General features: G+C 39.8%; 1 protein-coding gene across 1 annotated transcript in view; it reads left to right on the top strand.

The window, feature by feature from the left end:
- Positions 1-228: 228 nt before the first annotated feature.
- The window catches only part of LOC128645217 (protein mono-ADP-ribosyltransferase PARP14), a 374,228-nt gene continuing 352,736 nt past the window's right edge, over positions 229-21,720 (top strand). The window contains exons 1-3 of the mRNA XM_053698041.1: positions 229-664; positions 15,422-15,555; positions 15,648-15,681. Coding sequence (XP_053554016.1) covers positions 475-664; positions 15,422-15,555; positions 15,648-15,681 — 358 coding nt within the window. The 5' untranslated portion in view covers positions 229-474. The remainder of the gene's footprint in view (positions 665-15,421; positions 15,556-15,647; positions 15,682-21,720) is intronic.

The following is a 21,720-nucleotide window of genomic DNA, read 5'->3' on the forward strand; positions in this document are numbered from 1 at the left end:
ACATAAAAATATTAGTTTTAAGAATGTCAAGTACCAATCTCTATCTCGGTGTCCACGGTTTAGGCATATTTTATGGTTATAATGAATTAATTATCCTCCTTAGGCAATGTTAATATTACTCAGGCATCAATGCGTCATGCAAATGAAACTCACTCTAGTTTACTTGCCACAAAACTGTTGTAGAGATGGGTCATGGGTGTATCTAGTGAGGACAGAAAACTGTACACAGAACTTAGAAGCAGGCCAGGCAGCTGCTGAAATCAAGAAAACGAAACTGACATTGGCAGACTCCTCCCTGTATTGCTCTTAGTGCGGGTGTAACACTGACTGCAAGGTAAAGTGAAACTAGATATCGAAAAGCAGATATTCAGTTTATATCCTGCTCAGCCTCACACTCCAAAGGCCATTTCACACTCAGAAGAACACATCATTTCTGATACTCACCCACACTGTGTGCGGGTCCCACCTATAAGGATGGCTGGGGACAGCACATACCAGTTCCCTATTATTGTGACTTCGGACTTGGAGGCTGAAAGCCTGTTTAAACTGAAGAACAAGCTGATTGTTTACTTCCAGAGCAAAAAGTCTGGTGGAGGAGAATGTGAACTCAGGAGCACGGACTGCAGCCAGGGCTACATCATCATAGACTTCAAACATGCTTCAGGTACCTGCTTTATGGTGTTTGACGTCCAGAGGTGGACTGGATTATGTTCTGTTGATTTAGGGGGCTGCAGAGGTTGTTGAAGAGCAAGCAGGGGGATGTGTAGATGAGGCTGAGGCGGGGCTGAGGAAAACAGTGGAACATAATATGAATGAGAAAGGGATTATTGTTTTTTTCTATGGGAAACACAAACAGGTCTTCTCTTGGGAAGACATTTCCTTTTTCAGGTTGGTTGCTCCTAATCAACAAAACTCACTCTCACTCTCACTCTCTCTCTCGTCATGTAAGTAAAGAACTGCATACATATTGTGAAGAAGGAATAGCAGATACAGTGTGCAGTTTTAAACAATTTTAAATCTATTTTGCTTCGTTTTCTCTGTATCCTTTGTTGAAAAGAATACCTAGGTAGGCTCAGGAGCAGAAATGTACTATTGGAAGCTAGCTAGTGATTAGTGACTGCAGTGCACATATATACCTCCTGTCATTGGATCACCTGATGTGCTCAGCTAGTACCAGGTAGTGCATTGCTACTCCAACAAAGGATACCAAGAGAATGAAACAGATTAGATCATAGAAGTAAATTGGAAACTTTTTTTGAAAATGGCATGCTCTTTCTAAATCATGAAGGAAAATTTGGTTTTTATTTCCCTTTAAGACTAGCAACGCTGCACTAGTATGTGTTTAACCCCTGCAATTTTAAGCAACTTTCTCATTTACTCCTATTAATTTTCTTTCATTCTCTTGCTATCTTTATTTAAAAAGCAGGAATGTAAAGCTTAAAGTGAAGGTAAACTTTGGTGAATGAAAGCCAGTTTTTTTAAAAATACTATTCAAAACAGGGGCACTTTCATTCATCAAAGTTTACAAAGCAGCCGTTTTGTTAAAAAAATATTACCTTTTTTTCTTTTCACAGCTAGAACAGCTTCCCCCACATAGAGATCCTCTATTCACACGTCAGCAATGACTAATCTGGCTTCCTCCAATCACAGCATGGCCTCAGGCAATGACTACCCTGGGGGGAAAGCTGTGATTGGAGGAAGCAGAATTAGTCATTGCTGACGTGTGAATAGAGGATCTCTAGGTGGGGGAAGCTGCCCTAGCTGTGAAAAGAAAAAAAGGTAATTTTTTTTAACAAACGGCTGCTTTGTAAACTTTGATGAATGAAAGTGCGACTGTTTTTAATAGTATTTTTAAAAAACTGGCTTTCATTCACCAGAGTTTGCCTTTACTTTAAAGGGACATAATACTCATATGCTAAATCACTTGAAACTGATGCAGTATAACAGTAAAAAGCTGACAGGAAAATATCACCTGAGCATCTCTATGTAAAGAAGGAAGATATTTTACCTCACAATTCCCTCAGCTCAGCAGAGTAAGTTCTGTGTAAAAAGTTATACTCAGTTACTGCCCAGCTGCAGGTAAAAAAAATAAAAAAATAATGAAGAAATGAACAGCAGCCAATCAACATCAGCAGTGCTGAGGTCATGAACTCTTTTACTGTGATCTCATAAGATTTGACTTAACTCTCATGAGATTTCATTGTAAACTTCCTTACACTGAATAGAAAAATAACATGAGAGTGCACAAGGCTCAACCCTTCGGCTGTCCCAGGACAGACATACTGATATGCTGCTTAGAAGTCCTTTACGATGGGATGTGGCTACTGAGAAACTTTTGAGGTAAAATATCTTTCTTTTTTACATAGAGATGTTCAGGTGATATTTTCTAGTCAGCTTTTTACAGCTATGCTGCATCACTTTCAAGTGTTTAAACATTTGGGTATTATGGCCCTTTAAAAGCCGGCCCATTTTTTGTTCAGAGCCTGGGTTATGCTTGCTTATTGGTTTGCTAAATTTTAGCCACCAATAAGCAAGCGCTATCCAGGGTGCTGAACCTAAAATGGGCTGGCTCCTAAGCTTAAAATTCCTGCTTTTTAAATAAAGATTGGAAGAGAACAAAGAAAAATTGATAGTAGGAGTAAATTAGAAAGTTGCGTAAAATAGCATGCTCAGTCTGAATCATGAAAGACCAAATATGGGTTTAGTATCCCTTTAAAGAATGTGTGTATGCTGCTGAAAAACAGTGGCTACATTTACTAGAAACATTTTTGGTAATTGAGGTATATTAAATTTTGACCTTTTATATTCCTTTAATTTATTTGATCATTCTACTTCAATACAAGCCAATGACTATAAATAACAGTGTTATGGACACAGCTTTTTTTATTTTTTTATTTAAACAAGCTTTGTTGTGAGAATTTGTACATTACATCAAGGCAAAAACAATATACATAGCAATCAATAAGACACAGTGCATAATCTGTGTGGTAATCCTGCCATATCATGCAGTTAAAGTCCTTGATGATTAAGAAGAATGATAGTCCAGAAGTACAAAGGAAAAATACATTCCAGGATGGGGTTGTCACTCACCATCTTGAGCTTGTTATACATCAATTTTCCATTTTATCACCAGTTCAATATTGGCATTGCCATAGATGCTAGAGGTAAAGTAAAGAAGGGGAATACGTGTTGGGACGTAGGATGGAGAGGAATGAAGAAAGGGGAGAAAGGGAGGGTAACGGGGGAGAGGGGAAACCCCCCCAAAAAAACATTTAATTGAACCCGGCCCGCCTTTTGGTGTTGGGGTGCTAGGTCATAGAGGAGTCAGAAATTTCAATGTGTGAGTCTCTGGGTGTTAGTGTACAAGGTCAAAGACCCTTGTCCTCCCATGTGAGTTGCATGAGTTTGTGGATCAGGACTTTCCCAATTCTCCTGTAATGAAAGTGTTCCAATCGGAGCAAGTCCCGACTCTAGCTTTCCATTCTTGCAACGTGGGCGCGCGTGTCATCTTCCAAAGCTTGGGTATAAGCCCATTGGCCACCCCAAGCATTAAAAGCAATAAGTGATACTTTGCTTCCCCTTCAGTTTTTGGAAGTTCATGGAATAGGAGATTGTTTGGGTTAGGTACAATAGCGAGTTGAAGGATTCTGACCATTTCAGCGAATACTTAGTCCCAGAAGGGGCAAATTCCTGGACAGGACCACCATATGTGTATTAATGTACCCTACTCCCCACAGCCCCTCCAGCACTCCCCGTTCATTGTTTGGTAGATTTTCCTAAGCCTGTGTGGGGTGAGATACCAACGACTTAAGAATTTTGTAGTGCATCTCCTGTATCCTGGCGGATACTGATGTCTTTTTGTTTCTCTTGAAATGTTTTTACCATGCCTCTGTTTCTATTGTGTGCCCCAACTCCTTGTGCCATGCATGTGTGAATGAAGGAAGACAAGCCTCTCTCCTCCTGAAAGAAGCATTCTGTAAAGTTTTGAGATGAGATGTTTTGGGGATTGGCTTGCTACACACAGACTCTCAAAGGTTTTTTTTTGTCTGGTATAGTGCTTTTTGCATTTATGCGTAGAGTAGAAATGCGCCAGCTGTGCCATACAGAACCAAGAGATGAACATTTGGCCATCCCATTGTTTCAGTTCAGCCTGAGATTTAAGTTTATCATCTTGTAATACATGTGTAATGTTGTCTGCTAGTGAGTAGGTTTGGTCTTGGGCCCTGGCCCCAGTCTGGAGCCTTATGTCCGTGTTCTCCCTAATTGGAGTCAAAGGTGAATTTTTGGAAGAGATGAAAGTATCATCTTATCCCACATGGAGAAAACACCCCATAAGAGCAGATAGTTCTCCACCATTCTGGGGTGACGGGCTGTTTTCACCCACGCCAATGACCCAACGTTACCTCTCTGAAGGATCTCGCAGTCCATCTGTGTCCAAGCTTTATTTTTAGTATTGTGACACCACTCTATTAATCTTTGTAAGTTTATTGCTTTGCGGTAAGTCTCAAGATGGGGGACTCGCACTCCCCCCCTCTCTGTGTATATATAATGACTTCCACTGAATCCTAGGTTTAATCCCATCCCAAATGTATGTTTCTATAGCTATCTGTATTTGGTGCAGAAAGTGGTGAGATGTTGATATCGGGATTGTCTGGAGGATATATAGGACCCTGGGTAGGACATTCATCTTAACGACGCCTATGCGGCCCAACCAGGATATACTTTTATTTCTCCAGTTCCTGAGATCTCTTGTTATTTCATTCCTAATTGTCCTGTAGTTAGCATCCACTAGTTTCCTAATTTGTGGTGTTAGAGTGATTCCTAGGTATTTTAAGGGAAGCAGGTGCGATTTTAATCCGGCAGTGTTGTCTAAGTCTCTCAAATGTATGTCCGGGCTCCGTTTATGTTCAATATCTCTGTTTTAGAAGGGTTTAGTTGGAAATTTGAGACCTTCCGGTATATCCCAAACTCCTCAAGAGCTGCAGTCAATGACGGGATAGTGTTGAATATTGTTAGTAGGATGTCATCCTCATACATAGCAATTTTATGCTCTGTCCTGCCTACTGTAATACCTGTAATAGTTGGATTATTCCGAATTCTACAAGCCAGCAGCTCTATTGTAGGAGCGAAGAGTAGCGGGGACAGGGGACATCCCTGTCTAGTCCCATTATTAATTGAAAAGGGGTCTGATAGTGTAACGTTTACCCTAACTCTGGCGGTGGGTGCAGAGTACAATGCGAAAGTGGTGTTAAAAAATCTGGTACCGAATCCGTATTTATATAGGGTGTGGGGCATGAATGACCAGTTCACCCGGTCAAACACTTTTTCTGCGTCAGTTGAGACTAGGGATAAAGGGGTAGCGTTAACGTTGGCGTGTGAGATCAGTTGCAAAACTTTGAGTGTGTTGTCCCGAGCTTCTCGGGATGGAACAAACCCTACTTGATCAGTGGATACTAACTGGGGTAAACATTTATTTAATCGATTCACGAGCACCCTGGCTAGGATTTTGACATCCGAATTCAGAAGGGATATGGGTCGGTAATTCTCCGGTCTGTCGGGGGGTTTGCCGGGTTTTGGTATGACCACTATGTCCGCCTCTAGCATGGATTTGGGGAGAGTCTGTGATTCAGGCAGCTGATGGGAAAAGGTCCAATAACCGTGGAGCAACTTCTTGTGAGAAAGTTTTGTAATATATCAGGCTGAAGCCATCTGGGCCTGGGCTCTTCCCGGAGGGCAAGTCTTTAATTGTTTTCAAGACCTCCTCTCTTGTTATAGGAGTCTCAAGAGACTCAGATTCCTCTCTAGATAATGTTTGTGTTTTCGTGTCTGTGATATACTGATGAATCGCTAACTCGTGCTCGGTGCAGAGCAGGGGATCGTCAGGAGTGCTCCCTGGGGTCTGTAGGTTGTAGAGAGCACTGTAGTACTCCCTGAATGTGTTTGCAATTGTAACCCCTGACTGTCTAGTAATGTGTGCACGTGTGATCTATTCTTTTTCCAAGCTATTGCACGGGCCAGAAGTTTCCCCGATTTATCTCCTTGTTTGAAAAACATTTGTCGTAAGATTAGCGCCTGTCTCTGTTGCTAATCCTGTAGGAAGTGCAAGAGGTCTGCCCTAGCCCGTTGTAATACTTTTTGTTATTGTGTATCGTTAGGGTTCTGCTTGTGGGCACCTTCCCTTTCCGAGACGCACCAGTAGTGTCTGATAACGCTCCCTAGGCTGTTTGACTATTCTGGCTTTATGTTTGATTAGTTCGCCCCTCAATACACATTTATGTGCCTCCCATACAGTGGTGTCTGGTGTGGTATCTGTCGCGTTCAGTGCAAAGTACTCAACTAATGTCTTGTGTATCTCAGGTTTAATTATGGGGTCACCAAGTAGTGTGTCGTCTAGTTTCCAGATGTATGGTGTGGCTGGCGTGTTAGGCCACTGAATTGAGCAATCCACCGGGGCATGATCCGACCAAGTTATTGGTCTGATGGCACATCTGGCGATGGTGGTAAGTCCTATCGTGTCTGTGAAAAGATAGTCTATTCTGGAGTACTTCTTCCTGTGTGGATGTGAGTAAAAAGTATAGTTTCTAGCTGTTGGGTGGAAAGTACGCCAAATGTCATGTAAAGCTAGGTCCCTGACCCTGTTGTTTAAGGTCTTTATCACCGGACACAGTTTTTTTAAACATTAATTTATATTAAAGATTGTTGCCAGAATCAAACTATAATAAATATATGTATAAATTCAATAGGGTTAGGGCAACAAAGAGTTAATTCATACAAGATCCATATAAATAAAGGAGTAATAGATGAGATGGTCATTATTTTCTTCTGCCTGACGAAGCCCTGTATATAATGAGCAAGGGGTGAAACATGTGTAGCAAGCAAATGCTGGTAATCACGCTATGAGCTAGCAGTAGCGTGACAGCTTTAACCAGAGCCTCAATCCCTTTCTGTGCTACGTGTGAAGGAGACATCCCAAGTGTTATTTGGTGGTGGTACTATGGACACAGTATACGTTGGTGGTATAGGGGATGCCTAGCTTTGCAAGCAGTAGCTCCGTCATGTACTATTTCTAGCTAAGAGCTGAATTGAAAGACGCTGACATACCACGCGAATCGCAGAATGTTACTCAGGCCAGCCCGGGTCTTTGTGGATCAGAAGAGAGCCGGATCAGCGGAATGGTGGTTCTTTAGTGTCCTCACATAATGAGTCCCCTATTCTATGTCCACTGAACTGCTTTGATCTGGGTCCACTGAGCATGATCTCTAGGAAGGCCAGCGTTGGGTCATAATCCTGCACAACACTCGGGCACACATACAGAGAAGAGGGACAATTTTATGGCACTTATTTTCACTGTTATTTACAGCAAGGAACAGATACTTTTGATTTTAGGCCTTTTAAGAATAAGAGATACAGTGAGGAAAAATTATTTGATCCCCCGCTGATTTTGTAAGTTTACCCACTGACAAAGAAATGGTCAGTCTATATTTTTGATGATAGGTTTATTTGAACAGTCAAAGACAGAATAACAACAAAAAATCCAGAAAAATACATTTCAAAAAAGTTATAAATTGATTGATCAGGCCGAGTTGAAGGGCGGAGCCCGAAACGCGCATCGCCTGTGTGACATCAGGCGCTGGACACGGATGTGAGGTGGGTGCTGCTGGCTAGATGTGTATAGCCTATCTCTGGCGCTTACCTGTGGCGGTCTTTACAAATCCCCTACCAGCTGACTGCTAATAGCTGACTTTTTTCCATACAAACAACTGGATACCGGAGCATCTGTGAAAACTTGGTGAGATTGTTCTTGGAACGTTGTTCTAACCGGCAGACTTTTGTCCTAGAGTGCCGAACACTTACACAGTTATACACCATCTATGCACCTTTGATGCTTGTTACGGTAATGTGATTATCTGTCAGAGTGTATGCACTTCATAGGCATACCTTTACTGCGGTCACTACACATATGATATCTGAATGTTGAAATAGCTTTTGAGTGAAGTGTGACCACACTCTGTTAATTGCATTCTTCTATCTGCTATTGGCATTATTGTTTCTACAGCCTGCATTAATTCAGCTACGCATGATTAAGCTGTTTGGAGTTTCAGCTATCTATAATTAAGCCACTTGTGGATTTCCTTTTCCTATGTGTACTATTGCTTCAATAACTTGCACTAATTCAGCTATACATGTTTAAGCCAACTGGAGACTACATATATGCCACTGCTGCTTCTATGCTGATTTGTTTAAAAATGGCTGCAATACTCTACTAACTTCCTGCATTACACCTCTGTTTTGAATCCCCTATGATCACTTCATTTCATTTGAATAGATGCTGTATGTGAATCTTTATTATACAGTATCTCACAAAAGTGAGTAAACCCCTCACATTTTTGTTAATATTTTATTATATCTTTTCATGTGACAACACTGAAGAAATGACACTTTGCTACAATGTAAAGTTGTGAGTGTACAGCCTGTACAGTGTACATTTGCTGTCCCCTCAAAATAACTCAACACACAGCCATTAATGTCTAAACTGTGGTAACAAAAGTGAGCACACCCCCAATTAGCCATTTTCCCTCCCCGGTGTCATGTGACTCGTTAGTGTTACATGGTCTCAGGTGTGACTAAGGGAGCAGGTGTGTTTAAATTTGGTGTTATCGCTCTAACACTCTCTCATACTGGCCACTGGAAGGTAAACATGGCACCTCATGGCAAAGATCTCTCTGAGGATCTGAAAAAAAGAATTGTTGTTCTACATAAAGATGGTCTAGGCTATAAGAAGATTGCCAAGACCCTGAAACAGAGCGGCAGCATGGCGGGCAATACCATACAGAGGTTTCACAGGACAGGTTCCACTCAGAACTGGCCTCGCCATGGTCGACCAAAGAAGTTGAGTGCACGTGCTCAGCATCATATCCAGAGGTTGTCTTTGGGATATAGACGTATGAGTGCTGCCAGCATTGCTACAGAGGTTGAAGGGGTGGGGGGTCAGCCTGTCAGTGCTCAGACGATACGCCGCACACTGCATCAAATTGGTCTGCATGGCTGTCGTCCCAGAAGGAAGCCTCTTCTAAAGATGATGCACAAGAAAGCCCGCAAACAGTTTGCTGAAACAAGCAGACTAAGGACATGGATTACTGGAACCATGTCTTGTGGTCCGATGAGACCAAGATAAACTTATTTGGTTCAGATTGTGTCAAGCGTGTGTGGCAGCAACTAGGTGAGGAGTACAAAGACAAGTGTGTCTTGCCCATAGTCAAGCACGGTGGTGGGAGTATCATGGTCTGAGCCTGCATGAGTGCTTCCGGCACTGGGGAGCTACAGTTCATTGAGGGAACCATGAATGCCAACATGTACTGTGACATACTGAAGCAGAGCATGAACCTCTCCCTTCGGAGACTGGGCCAAAGGGCAGTATTCCAACATAACGACCCCAAACACACCTCCAAGACAACCACTGCCTTGCTAAAGAAGCTGAAGGTAAAGGTAATGGACTGACCAAGCATGTCTCTAGACCTAAACCCTATTGAGCATCTGTGGGGCATCCTCAAATGGAATGTGGGGGAGCGCAAGGTCTCTAACATCCACCAGCTCCGTGATGTCATGAAGAAGTGGAAAAGGACTCCAGTGGCATCCTGTGAAGCTCTGGGGAACTCCATGCCCAAGAGGGTTAAGGCAGTGCTGGAAAATAATGGTGGCCACACAAAATATTGACACTTTTGACCCACTTTGGGGTGTACTACCCTTTTTATTACCAACGGTTAAGACATTAATGGCTGCGTGTTGAGTTATTTTGAGGGGACATCAAATTTACACTGTTATACAGGTTGTACACTCACTACTTTGACATTGTAGCAAAGTGTAATTTCCTCAGTGTTGTCACATGAAAAGATATATATCTGTTCATTATATTTGCATCCTTGCCCTGGATCAGAAATTGTCTCATTCAGTTCTCATATTTGCATATTCATTATTTGTGTAGCCATGTGGGATCTACTTTGATGTCCTCTATTTTAGCCGGACTAGGGACACCCAGTCTTTCTGTTTTTGTATGTGCATCTAATATAAATCTGTTGTCCACTATGTTTGTACATTCAGTTTTGTGTATTTTCAGCATACCCTGATGATTATTATATATATTCTTTATATGTATTTGTTTTGTTTTTTGGAGTGAACCCTTTTTTCGCAATTATACATTCTTTTTTTGTGTTTGAGTGCTATTCTGATATTGTGTGTGTATGCATGTATATGTGTGTGTGTGTATGTATGTGTGTGTATGTATATATATATATATATATATATATATATATATATATATATATATATATATATATATATATATCTCATTCATATATCTCATATATATATATATATATATATATATCTATCTATCTATCTATCTATCTATCTATCTATCTATCTATCTATCTATCTATCTGAAAAACAACAGGAGATGTGCACTGTCCTAGGTTGTTGAAAAAATACTTTGCTAAAGAGGTTATGTGGAAGTCCTTATGTGTGGCTGTTCGGCAAGAAACTGTGTTTTGCTTAATAATTTAGCCTCTCCCCTCTATTGTCTGGTCTGCTAGTAATTTGATGTGAGCAGTCTTGAACAAAGTGAGTACTATAGATGGTACTGTGTCTTTGTAACTGTGTTTGCGAATGCGGTATCAACTCACCAGCAGACGCTCTTAGTACTCGATGCTGTGTCTTGAAACTGTGTTTTACAAATGCGGTCTCGACTCGCCAGCAATCGTTCTTTGTCCTCGCGGCGGTCCGCGCTGCTCTCAGTTGTTTCTGTCCCTCCGGGAATGCAGTCGTCCGATTGGGTGTACTGTGTGACGTCCTTGGGAAGCGCGGGTGATGCCGCGTCTGACTCCTCCTCTGTAGGTGACGTTGGTGCAGGAGAATTGCCCGATTGGTAGTTACGGGTAGGAACGCTGCTGTCTCTCCTTGTTGGAACAAGTATGTCTGTTTAAGTAAGAAAGAAAAAAAGTATAGCAGAGAAACACAGACCAGAGGTCAATAGAGGCATAAAAAAGACCTCTTGTAATAAGCCAAGAAAATAGTGCAATAAGTACAAGATCCAGTCCTCAGGGCTCGCTAGCCATATGTACAGGAACAACAAAAGATTTGAGGACTGCAGGATCAATTTAAACCAAGTGGTTTATTCAGGCTTAGGTGATTTCACACTCAGTGGGTTACAAGGTGAGGTGTCATGGATCTGACGCGTTTCGCGCATGTGCAATGCGCTTCATCAGAGATCAAATCTTTTGTTGTTCCTGTATATATATATATATATCTATCTATCTATCTATATATATATACACACATACATACATATATATACACACATACATACATATATATACACACACACACAATCGGCTAGATTACAAGTTTTGTCGGTAAAGTCATGCGGTGCTAACGAGCCTTTTTTTCTTACCGCTCACTTAAGACAGCGCTGGTATTACGAGTTTTCTTCAAGCCGGCGTTAGCCTCAGAAAAGTGAGCGTTGAGCAAAATTTAGCTCCACATCTCACTGTAATACCAGCGCTGCTTACGGTAGCGGTAAGCTGGAAAAACGTGCTCGTGCACGATTTCCCCATAGGAAACAATGGGGCAGATTCGGCTGAAAAAAAACCTAACACCTGCAAAAAAGCAGCGTTCAGCTCCTAACGCAGCCCCATTGTTTCCTATGGGGAAATAAAAGTTATATCTGCACCTAACACCCTAACATGAACCTTGAGTCTAAACACCCCTAATCTTACACTTATTAACCCCTAATCTGCCGCCCCTGCTATCGCTGACACCTACATTATATTATTAACCCCTAATCTGCCGCTCTGGACACCGCCGCCACCTACATTATACTTATGAACCCCTAATCTACAGCCCCCAACATCGCCGAACCCTACATTATATTTATTAACCCCTAATCTGCCCCCCCCAACGTCGCCGCAACTATAATTAAATTTATTAACCCCTAATCTTCCGACCCCAACGTCGCCTGCTACTATATTAAATTCATTAACCCCTAAACCTAAGTCTAACCCTAACACCCCCTAACTTAAATTTAATTTAAATAACTCTAAATAAATTATTCCTATTTAAAACTAAATACTTACCTATAAAATAAACCCTAAGATAGCTACAATATAACTAATAGTTACATTGTAGCTAGCTTAGGATTTATATTTATTTTACAGGCAACTTTGTATTTATTTTAACTAGGTACAATAGTTATTAACTATTTAATAACTACCTAGCTAAAATAAGTACAAAATTACCTGTAAAATAAACCCTAACCTAAGTTACAATTACACCTAACGCTACACTATCATTAAACTAATTACATAAACTACCTACAATTAATTACAATTAATGTAAATAAACTAAATTACAAACCCCCCCCCACTAAATTACAGAAAAAAAAGTATTACAAGAATTTTAAACTAATTACACCTAATCTAATCCCCCTAATAAAACAAAAAAGCCCCCCAAAATAATAAAATTCCCTACCCTACACTAAATTACAAATAGCCCTTAAAAGGGCCTTTTGCGGGGCATTGCCCCAAAGTAATCAGCTCTTTCACCTGTAAAAAAAAAATACAATACTCCCCCAACATTAAAACCCACCACCCACACACCCAACCTACTCTAAAACCCACCCAATCCCCCCCTTAAAAAAAACTAACACTTCCCCCTTGAAGATCACCCTACCTTGAGCCGTCTTCACCCAGGCGGGAACAAGTGGACCTCCAGAGGGGCAGAAGTCTTCATCCGATCCGGGCAGAAGAGGACATCCAGACCGGCAGAACTCTTTATCCAGGCGGCATCTTCTATCTTCTTCCATCCGGAGCGGAGCGGGTCCATCTTGAAGACATCCGACGCGGAGCATCCTCTTCCTTCTTGATTTTTTTACAGGTTAAAGAGCTTATTACTTTGGGCAATGCCCCGCAAAAGGCCCTTTTAAGGGCTATTTGTAATTTAATATAGGGTAGGGAATTTTATTATTTTGGGGGGCTTTTTTATTTTATTAGGGGGATTAGATTAGGTGTAATTAGTTTAAATTTCTTGTAATTCTTTTTTTTTTTTAATGTAATTTAGTGTTTGTTTTTTTCGTTATTTAGTTTATTTAATTTAATTGTAATTAATTGTAGGTAGTTTAGGTAATTAGTTTAATGATAGTTTTGTGTTGCGTGTAATTGTAACTTGGGTTAAGGTTTATTTTACAGGTAATTTTGTACTTATTTTAGCTAGGTAGTTATTAAATAGTTTGCGAGGCGGGAGTGCGGCAGTTTAGGGGTTAATATATTTATTAAAGTGGCGGCGATGTCCGGTCGGCAGATTAGGGGTTAATAAAAAGTGTTTGCGAGGCAGGAGTGCGGCGGTTTAGGGGTTAATATATTTATTAAAGTGGCGGCGATGTCCGGTCGGCAGATTAGGGGTTAAACATTTTAGTTAAGTGTTTCCGATGTGTGGTGGGGCCTCGGTTTAGGGGTTCATAGGTAGTTTATGGGTGTTAGTGTACTTTTAGCACTTTAGTTAAGAGCTTTATGTTCCGGCGTTAGCCCATAAAACTCTTAACTACTGACTTTTAAATGCGGTAGGAGTCTTGGAGGTAGAGGGTGTACCGCTCACTTTTTCAGGCAATCGTAATACCGGCGTTAGGCAAATCCCATTAAAAAAGATAGGATACGAAATTGACGTAAGGGGTTTTGCGGTAAGCTAAAATCGCGGAAAAAAGTGATAGAAAAATAGCATACAGCATAAAATCATAACAAAACTACATACATTTAAATATGAGATAGACCCAGAGAGGTTGCAGGAGGCAAACTACCACTAAGTTATTACATCAGTACCATGGATATTCTAGACAAGATAAGGGGAAACATAGTCTACTAAAGCTGGCCAGCTAAAAAAACGTGAACAATATATCATGGAGGTACCTCCCAAACCGTCCACCTTTGTGCTTCTCAAAAGAGGAGCTTCCAACTAGAGAAAAATTATACCACCGGTGGATGCATAAACTTCTTCCTTCACAGCTCCGTATATACAGGCCGCCTTCACCCTCCTCTCCTCGGAGCTTCCGAATTTCGCGTCGATGACGTCACCAAGGGGGTGTGTAAGTGTCCATACACACCTCTCCTCCGATTGGTTGAATATCGATCTCTCAGCCCAACCAGCCGTGGAGCCCGTCCTGGCCCAGGTATTGTGATGCAGGCAGCTGGGATGTGATACAAACACACGGGCAAACAAACGAACTCAGTTGGAAGTATGAAAACTTTGAAATAAGCAGTGAACACAGTTCTGTGTAATAAAGCTCAGCGGGGTTAATCCAATCCCACCTCTTAGGTGACTTCTAGATATCCGGAAAATGCCTCCCACCAGCTCACAAAACACTGCAAACAGTGCTGGGTCAAATGTCTTTTGAGAAGCACAAAGGTGGACAGTTTGGGAAGTACCTCCATTATATATTGTTCACGATTTTTTAGCTGGCCAGCTTTAGTAGACTATGTTTCCCCTTATCTTGTCTAGAATATCCGTGGTACTGATGTAATAACTTAGTGGTAGTTTGCCTCCTGCAACCTCTCTGGGTCTATCTCATATTTCAGTGTATGTATTTTTGTTATGATTTTATGCTGTATGCTATTTTTGTATGTCACATTTATCACTTGAATCCTTGCTAATGACATCCATTCATGACACTTGCTTTCTGCAGTTAATAAATATGAGAGATTTTCTGTCTCTTTAAAAAGTTTTTATGTGCAATTTTCCCTTTTCTTTAAAGTAATAGTATTGTATACAACTTTTTCTTTTTGTAACTAATATTGTGTATATTATTTAAAAGGGCTGCACCCAATTATAATAAGTAGTACTATCTCCTCCCTCCTACCCCAATATATAATAAATATATATATATATATATATATATATATATATATATATATATATATATATATAAATAAGATTGCACTCACAGGACTTTTTTCAGATGCTTAATTTACTTTATGTTATCTCCTTCATCAGCATAACATAACATCCCCGAAAACGTTCCATTAAAGTAAATTAACTATTTGAAAAAAGTCTTGTGAGTGCAATCTTTCTTTCATATATTGCATTACATCGTTGCACACAGGCAGGTGACTATTGGTGGGTTGGGGTGCGAAATGGTTATATATAAACATTTTCAGGTGTGTGTGTGGGGGGTATGTTATACCATTTATTAAATATGGGCTTCTGGAGTTTTTACCTCTTCAAATTAAATGTGAAGGCAGCTTGTATGTTACAATTAGCCAATTACTAACTCAGTGTAAGCGTATGTAAATTCTGCTTTAAGAGGAGAACTATGTGACTATAACTGCTTTATGTTACGTTGCTGTTTAATTTCATGTTTGTTTTCCTTTTTGCATCTTAGTGCGGGACCAAGTTCTGAAAAAACAAACACACGAGCTTCAGTTACCACGTGGACAGAAATTAACACTGGATGTTAGGATGCCTGAAAGTGAAGGTCTTAAAGACAAAAACGCCTCGCAAGAGACAACAGCTGCTGTATGTAATCAAATAAAACAAAAATAACTACAATGTACTAATCCTAGGATATATCTAATTTTTTTCTAAATTTACATTTTATTTTATTTTAGAGTTCTGAAATAAAGCACGGTCTGCAAGATAAAGGTAATCCGTTCTTCAAATATAGACATTATTACACTGATGTTAAAATGAAGTCTATACAAATGCTGTTTTTACTAAAAAAAATGAAAGGTTATCGTACATTTTCAGATTTTCTCAACACGTCAAAGACTTATGTAATAGAAATATTCACCATTTACACACAAAGTCAGGTTTGTACAGCCTAAGTGCAAATGAAGGCCACCGCACTCACAAGCTAAAACATTCATATTCTTTTATTGACGTCCATTTAAGTGTGATCATTAAGGGGGGAAAAAAGCAGAAGTGTAGCCTTTGACAAACAGCAAGTGATGTCAACTGCTCTTATGGACCGTTGCAAAGTATCAAGCTGCGAGTGGGAATATTGTCTGTACTGCAATGTGATATCTGGACTGCTAAAAAAGGAAAGTTTGTGGTTCTTCTTCAAGGGACAGTCAAGTCCAAAAAAAACTTTCATGATTCAAATAGGGCATGCAATTTTAAACAACTTTCCAATTTACTTTTATCACCAATTGTGCTTTGTTCTCTTGGTATTCGTAGTTGAAAGCTAAACCTAGGAAGTTCATATGCTAATTTCTTAGACCTTGAAGGCTGCCTCTAATCTAAATGCGTTTTGATAGTTTTTCACCACTAGAGGGCAAACGTTCACGTGTTTCATATAGATAACATTATGTAGAATTATAACTGTTGGTTATGCAAAACTGGGGAATGGGTAATTAAGGGATTATCTATCTTTTAAAACAACAAAAATTCTGGTGTTGACTGTCCCTTTAACTACTTTTGCAGCTGAATTTTTAGTAAATGTCAATGGCAAATTTCGATATGCACATTTTTTTTATCAAAATATATATTGTATTTTTAGTTTTGGGTAAACTGTCTTTTAAAGAGTGGTAGATTTTTTTGGAGAAGGCTACTGCAATGAAAATCGGCTAAGGTATATTTTATATATGCATGTTATATAACTTAACAACACATTGCAAAATATCAACATACAAAATAAATGTTATACCTATTAAAAGTAGTAATTTTGTTAGCAAAATGTCCATTGTTTTGCACTCCAAGGGCATACCCATTAAAAAACTTCTTAGGTGTTTATATTTTTGTCTTTGCTTTGGACAATAATGGACAGGTATAAACCAGTTCCTGCACTGATCATGCAATCACTGTGCAGAATGTTGTAGGTTAAGTTCCTAAAGTGTATAGTATAAATTTAATTCTCTCTCATCATAACAACCATGATTATCAGAGACAAATTACATGAAAAGTTGGCAAAATAAAAAATGATGGCACAATGCAAAGTACGAAGTATAGTTTAACATTTTGGACTAGATTACAAGTTAAGCGCAAAATATAGTTTCCACAAAAGTGATATTTATGCTCAACTTAGTAATACCAGCTCACGCAAATGTGCTCTGGTATTAAAAGTGAGGTGGATGCATTTGCATTGCACGGATGCTTTGCGCTCATGAGAGCGCACATCCACTAGGCTCCAATGGGAGCCTTGTAGGGGGCAAGTCACGCAGCAAATGTAAATATATATGTGTATATGTGTACATAAACAATATATGAGAGAGGAGAGAGAGAGAGGAGAGAGAGGAGAGAGAGAGAGAGGAGAGAGAGGAGAGAGAGAGAGGAGAGAGGGGAGAGAGAGAGGGGAGAGAGAGAGGGGAGAGAGAGAGGGGGGAGAGAGAGAGGGGAGAGAGAGAGGGGAGAGAGAGAGGGGAGAGAGAGAGGGGAGAGAGAGAGGGGAGAGAGAGAGGGGAGAGAGAGAGGGGAGAGAGAGAGGGGAGAGAGAGAGGGGAGAGAGAGAGGGGAGAGAGAGAGGGGAGAGAGAGAGGGGAGAGAGAGAGGGGAGAGAGAGAGGGGAGAGAGAGAGAGGAGAGAGAGAGAGGAGAGAGAGAGAGGAGAGAGAGAGAGGAAAAAGAGGGAGAGAGGGGAGAGAGGGGAGAGAGAGGAGAGAGAGGAGAGAGAGGAGAGAGAGGAGAGAGAGAGAAGAGAGAGAGAACACAGACTCCCCATAGACCGCAATGTAAAGGCCATTTCCAGTGCCGGTTCAATTGTAATCACTCCACACCCTGCAACTTTAACCCATTAAAACTGCTTCATGCGGTTTTAATAAAAAAAAACTAAGAGAGATAATGATATTATATTATAATATACATTTTAAAAAAAACTTTTTAAAAAAAGTACACTACACACTTAATTTTGGGGGCACAGTAAACACCAACATTTTTATTGTTTAAAAAGATAGGTAATCCCTTTATTACCCATTACCCAATTTTGCATAACCAACACTGTTAAATTAATATACATTTTACCTCTGTTATTACCTTGTATCTAAGCTTCTGCAGTCTGCCCCCTTAATTCAATTCTTCTGACAGACATGCATTTTTGCCAATCAGTGCAGAGTTCTAGGTAATTTCATGTGCGTGAGCATGTTATCTATGTTGCACACACAAACTAATGCCCTCTAGCTGTGGAAAACTGTGATATGCATTCAGATAAGAGGCAGCCTTCATTGGCTTAGAAATTAGCATATGAGCCTACCTAGGTTTAGCTTTCAACTAAGAATACCAATGAAGCAAAGTAAATTTGGTGATAAAAGTAAATTGGAAAGTTGTTTAAAATTACATGCCCTATCTGAATCATGAAAGTTTAATTTGAACTTTACTGTCCCTTTAAAAAAACTAAACAGAGGTCTGACCTCTGGTTAATTTTTGCGCGCTAATTGCTACCATGAGCTTGTGATAGCAATAACCAACCACTGGTTAGCACTCCACTTGTAATCTGGCCCTTTATGGGGTATTATATTTCTGTTTAATGTCCCTGTGAGCTGGTGAACTGTGATGATCACATACTGAACTGTGATTTCAATCAGTGATGGACAACTTTCAATAAGTTGATGGCCTTTTTAGTTTCTGTCTTTTCTGGGGGCACAAAACAATGCACAGATTCTTAGTTTTGATTTCCCTCTAAGGGCTGCACAAACTAGCGCAGAGGGCCACCCCTGATTTAAATTACTTGTGTACCATTTTACAAGTTTTATTGTATATAAAGTTTATTAAAGGTGAATTGAGGAGCAGCCTCCAGCCTTTGTGCAAACAGTCTGTACTTTGTCATTGTGTTGTCAGTTTCATTTATCACACTCACTCCCTCATGTTGTAAATTCCATAAGGCTTGTTGTATTTAAAGGGATAGAAAGGTCACAATTTAAATGTGCATGGGTTTTTGCAGTATACTTTATTTTCAAAAATGCATCTAGTAAAAGTTATCACTGTTTTTCAGCAGCATATACACATATCCTTAGAGCAGAGCTTTCCAAACTTCTCATGTCGTGACACACTTTGTAGACCTACATCATTTCGCAACACAGTAATTCAGTTGTACTAGCAAACAGGAGGTTAAACTAACTTGTTTTAAAAGATACGGACACATACATATATTATATAATAACACAATGCATTTACAAGTAACAGTATGTATGTGCAAGAATTAAAAAAAGTTTAATAACACCAATAGCTACTTACTATTTTAATGGGATGTATATGAGGTTGATGGGATGAACACAGTTTCAGAATATTTGGTGTAATATTAGATAAAGACACTCACATTTCATCATCAAGCATTTTTAAGCTTCCACTTCCTATCCATATATCAAGAGCAGGAGCAGCAATGCACTACTGGGAGCTAGTTGCAAAAAAACCCCCACTGACTTCAGCTCAGCATTTAAGCTGCCACCCTCAGAGCTCCGTGAGTCCGACTGACTACTGCCCGAGCTGCAAACACACTGCTGTCCCACTCACTGGCTACACTTGCAGTCACGAGCCAATTAAGGAGACTACACGTGCAGTCAGGAGCCAATGTGCCGCTAAATCCGCCAATGGTAATAGTTTCAGTTCCCACTGAGCTGTGCCAATTGGTTAAGATGATCTGTGACCCACTTGGTATCAATCACGTGTAAACCATGTGATATGTGTAGCAGACAGGTGGAAAGTCAGAAACCAAAAAACAATTTAAAATTTGTGCTGAAGCAGGGACACACCTACACACTGCTGCCGACACACAGTTTGGAAAGCACTGCCTTAAAGGGTCCATGCACCTTTATTCAAGCTCAATTAGCTGGTGCTTGTGTATATTGTGTCAGTGAATACTTAAAGGGACATGAAACCCAAAATCTTTCTTTCATGATTTAGGTAGAACATCCAATTTTAAACAACTTTCCGGTTTACTTCTATTATCAAATGTTTCATTCTCTTGGTATCATTTGTTGCAAGAGCAGCAATGCACTACTGGTTTCTAACTGAACACATGGGTGAGCCAATGACAATCGATATTATTATGCAGCCACCAATCAGCAGCTAGAACCTAGGTTATTTGCTGCTCCTGAGCTTTCCTAGAAAAACTTTTTAGCAAAGGATAACTAGAAAAGGAAGCAAATTAAATAGTAGAAGTAAATTGGATAGTTGTTTAAAATTGTATGTTCCGTCTAAATCATGAATGTCTAATTATGACTTTACTGTCCCTTTTAATTTGTGTCACTAAATACTTAATTTAGTAACCAATATGTAACTAAGTTGATAGAAGAGGTTGGAGCCGTAGATTATTATTATTATTATCATTTATTTGTATAGCGCCGCCAAATTCTGTAGCGCTGGGTACAATGATAGGGGAATACAATGACAACATTTTTGCTAAAAATACAAAACCTAAAACTAAACAAATCTAGTACAGGAGGAAGAGGGCCCTGCTCCGGAGAGCTCACAGTCTACAGGGTGTTGTATATTTCGACTTTAGCAGAGCATTTGACACAATGTCCCACACAAAACTTATTCCCAAAATGTATTGCCTTGGAGTAGATGTTAAGATTAAGTGGGTAGAATGCTGGCTCAAAGGGACAGTCTACTCCAGAATTTGTATTGTTTAAAATGATAATCCTTTTATTACCCATTCCCCAGTTTTGCATAACCAACACTGTTATATTAATATACTTTTTAGCTCTGTGATTACCTTGTTTCTCAGCCTATGCAGACTGCTCCCTTATATAAGTTCTTTTGACAGACATGCATTTTAGCCAATCAGTGCTGACTCTAAAATAACTCCAAGGCAGTGAGCACAATGTTGTCTATATGACAACCATGAACTAACAGTGTCTAACTGTAAAAACTGTCAAAATGCATTGAGATAAGAAGCGGTTCAATGGCTTAGAAATTAGCATATGAGTCTACCAAGGTTTAGCTTTCCACAAAGAATACCAAGAGAGCAAAGCAAAATTGATGATAAAATTAAATTGGAAAATTGTTTTAAATTGCATGGCCTTTTGTAATCATGAAAGTTTAATTTTGACTAGACTGTCCCTTTAAGGAAAGAAGTCAGAGGGTTTCAATTAATGGAGTACATTCAAATGAGGGGTCAGTTACTAGTGGTGTTCCGTAAGGGTTAGTTGTTTGGCCCGTTATGTTTAACATGTTCATTAGTGATATTGGAAGTGGGCTCCAGGGTTAAAGTATTCTTGTTTGCTGATGATACAAACATTTGTTACAGAGTTAATGTTCTAGGAGGGGTGGGTTAAATGAACAGTGATATTAAAGTGAATGTAAATTTTGATGCTTAAGTGCCCAGTTTTTAAAAACTTGATTAAAAACAGGGGCACTTTAATTCATCAAAATTTATATTTCACTCGTGTTGTGAAAAAATGCTTACCTTTTAAACTTGACAGCTGCTCCAGCTTCCCCCGGTCGTCGCAAGCCATTTCTGACGTCAGAAATGATGGATCGGTCATCCTCCAATCACGGCTTCCCCCCCGGGGAATCAGTGTCTGATTCAACGCCGTGATTGGAGGAAGCCGGATTCCTCATTTTAGACCCAGGAAGAGGCTTTGCGATGGGCGGAGGAAGCTGGAGCGGCTGTCAAGATTGAAAGGTAAGTATTTTTTCACAACATGAGTGAAATGTAAATTTTGATGAATTCAAGTGCCCCTGCTTTCAATCAAATTTTTAAAAACCGAGCACTTTAGCATCAACATTTACATTTACTTAAAAAAACTGG

Source organism: Bombina bombina, chromosome 1 (genome assembly GCF_027579735.1).
Source record: "Bombina bombina isolate aBomBom1 chromosome 1, aBomBom1.pri, whole genome shotgun sequence".
Lineage (NCBI taxonomy): Eukaryota > Metazoa > Chordata > Amphibia > Anura > Bombinatoridae > Bombina > Bombina bombina.